We start from the raw sequence: 2,500 nt of genomic DNA, 5'->3' as shown, positions 1-2,500 counted from the left end.
ATCTCCCTCCTTTCTACATTCTAGATGGTTATCATAGTATATTTACATTTTCAGACATTAATCTTACTTCATTTTTCTTCCTTTTCAACCACACATCCTTCAGATTTTATCACCTAATTTAATCTCACTTCTATATTAAGTAAGTAGCCCAGCATTACTTTTTTCCCTTCTTTTTAAACTCTACTGTAAATCCAAACTTATTATCTAACCTAATCTCACTTTTGTATCCCTTTCAGATCAGTACATCGGTGTCTTCCAATGCTTACCCACTAACCTAACCATAACTTTCTTCCTTTCTAACTTCACATTGTTCAAATTTTCACTTATTAACCTAATCTTATTTCTCTCTCACTTCAGATCGCTTCATTGGTATCTTAAAAAAATTCCATGTACTAACCTAACCTTACCTTTTCTCTTCTTATCAATTAAACACTTCAAATTTTCGTCTCTAACCTAACTTCATCTTTCTTCCTGCCAAAATAAACATACTTCAAATTTTACCCACTAACCTAACCTGACTCTTTTCTCTACTTCAAATTAATACATTCGCATCTTCAGAATTCCATGCACAAATCTAACCTAACCTCACTTTTACCATATTTCAAAATCAACATATTCGCATCTTCAAAAGCCCAGCCACTAACGTAACCTCACTTTTGTCTCCCCTACAGATCAGCACCTTGGTATCTTCGCCAGGGGAGCGGGGCGGGGCAGGCTGTGATAAGACAGCTCGGGCCCTACAACGGGTCGGACAAGCCGTCAATGTAGCAGTAGACCGCTTCGTCACTGTCGGCGAGACCATAGCAGACGACAACCCAGAGATTAAGGTGGATATGTATGAAGCTTGCAAGGAGGCGAGAGCTGCAGGTACGTCTACTGTGCTGTGTGTGCTGATAGGTTAAATTAGGTTAGACTAGCTCAGGTTAGGTTAGGTTAGAGTAGCTCAGGTCAGGTTAGGTTAGGGATGGCTAGGTTCAGTTCGGTCAGCTTAAGTTACTTAAAAAGGGTGTGTTTAGTGTATTGTACGTAAATGTGTGTGTAGTTATGAAGAGATGCTTAAATTAGGTTATGTTAGTTCAGGCTAGCTTAGTTTAGTTACGTCAGGTTAGATTAGGATACTGCAAGGAGGCGAGAGCTGTTGGTATGTGTATTGTATTGTACTAGATGTGTGTGTGTGTAGTTCATAAAGATAGTTAGGTTAAGTTAGGTTAGGTAGTTTAGTTAGGTTAGGCTAGTGAAAGGAGGGAGCTGCAATTATGCTTTGTGTATTGTACTTAAATGTTCTGGCTACGTAGAGATGGTTAGGTTAGGTTATTTTTAGTTAGATTTGATTAGGTCAAGTCAGGTTAAGTTAGGTTAGTTAGGTAGATTAGGTTGGGTTGTTTTGTTCAGTTAGCCAAAGTTAAGTCAGTAAAGAATTTTTAGTGTTATGGATATGTTTATTGCATAGTATGTATAGAAAGAGACTTAGAAATATGTTAAGTGTGGGTTACATTAGGTTAGATTATGTATAAGTTAGGTTAGATTAGATTAGGTTAGATTAGGTTAGGTTAGGTTACGTTAGGTTAGGTTAGGTTAGGTTCCGTTGGGTTAGGTTAGATTAGGTTAGGTTAGGTTACGTTAGGTTAGGTTAGGATAGGTTAAGTTACGTTAGGTTAGGTTACGTTAGGTTAGCTTAGGGTTAGGTTAGGTTAGGTTAGGTTAGGGTTAGGGTTAGGTTAGGTTAGGTTAGGTTAGCTTAGGTTAGGTTAGGGATTTTAAAGATGTACGTGTTTTGTTACAATGTGTTTTAAATATACGGTATGGCGTGTTAGACCGGAGAGCCGAGAGAGAGAGAGAGAGAGAGAGAGAGAGAGAGAGAGAGAGAGAGAGAGAGAGAGAGACAGAGAGAACCACTGTTTGTAAGGTTTTAAAGACGAACCTTCACCTGTTCCCACCACGCCCCTCACACACACACACACACACACACACACACACACACACACACACACACACACACACACACACACACACACACACACACACACACACAATTATTTTCTTATTTTTATTTTCCTTTCGTGAATTTTCTCAGATTTTCTTTCATTCTTTCTTTCATTGTTTGTCTGCCTTTCTCTCTCTCTTATTTCTCTCTTCTTTCTTTCCTCCACGACGAAACAGATAAAGGAGAGCAATGTACGGGAATATGAGAAAGAGAGAGAGAGAGAGAGAGAGAGAGAGAGAGAGAGAGAGAGAGAGAGAGAGAGAGAGAGAGAGAGGATCAATAATGAAAACGTAATGAAAAAGAAATTATAATAAACTGCATTACTTTATATTATTTTCAAGATAGCTTAAAGAAAAGAAGAAAAGAAGAAAATCAGGAGCAGAAGGAGGAAGAAAGGAGGGAAAATGAGGAAAGAAAGAGAGGAGGGTAAGAAAGATGGAAGAGGAAAGGAGGAGAATATAAAGAAGGTGTAAGAAGGAAGTGGAAGAAGAGGAGGAGAAGAAAAATATCATGGTT

The 2,500-nt window shown here is 38.4% G+C and overlaps 1 protein-coding gene across 1 annotated transcript in view; it reads left to right on the top strand.

The window, feature by feature from the left end:
- The window catches only part of LOC135089297 (alpha-catulin-like), a 132,080-nt gene that overhangs the window by 77,083 nt on the left and 52,497 nt on the right, over nt 1–2,500 (top strand). The window contains 1 exon segment of the mRNA XM_063984799.1: nt 672–867. Within this exon segment, the coding sequence (XP_063840869.1) occupies nt 672–867 (196 nt within the window).

This window comes from Scylla paramamosain, chromosome 32 (genome assembly GCF_035594125.1).
Source record: "Scylla paramamosain isolate STU-SP2022 chromosome 32, ASM3559412v1, whole genome shotgun sequence".
Classification (NCBI taxonomy): domain Eukaryota; kingdom Metazoa; phylum Arthropoda; class Malacostraca; order Decapoda; family Portunidae; genus Scylla; species Scylla paramamosain.
Note: the sequence above shows the minus strand (reverse complement) of the source record. Positions and strands in the feature narration are given on the sequence as shown.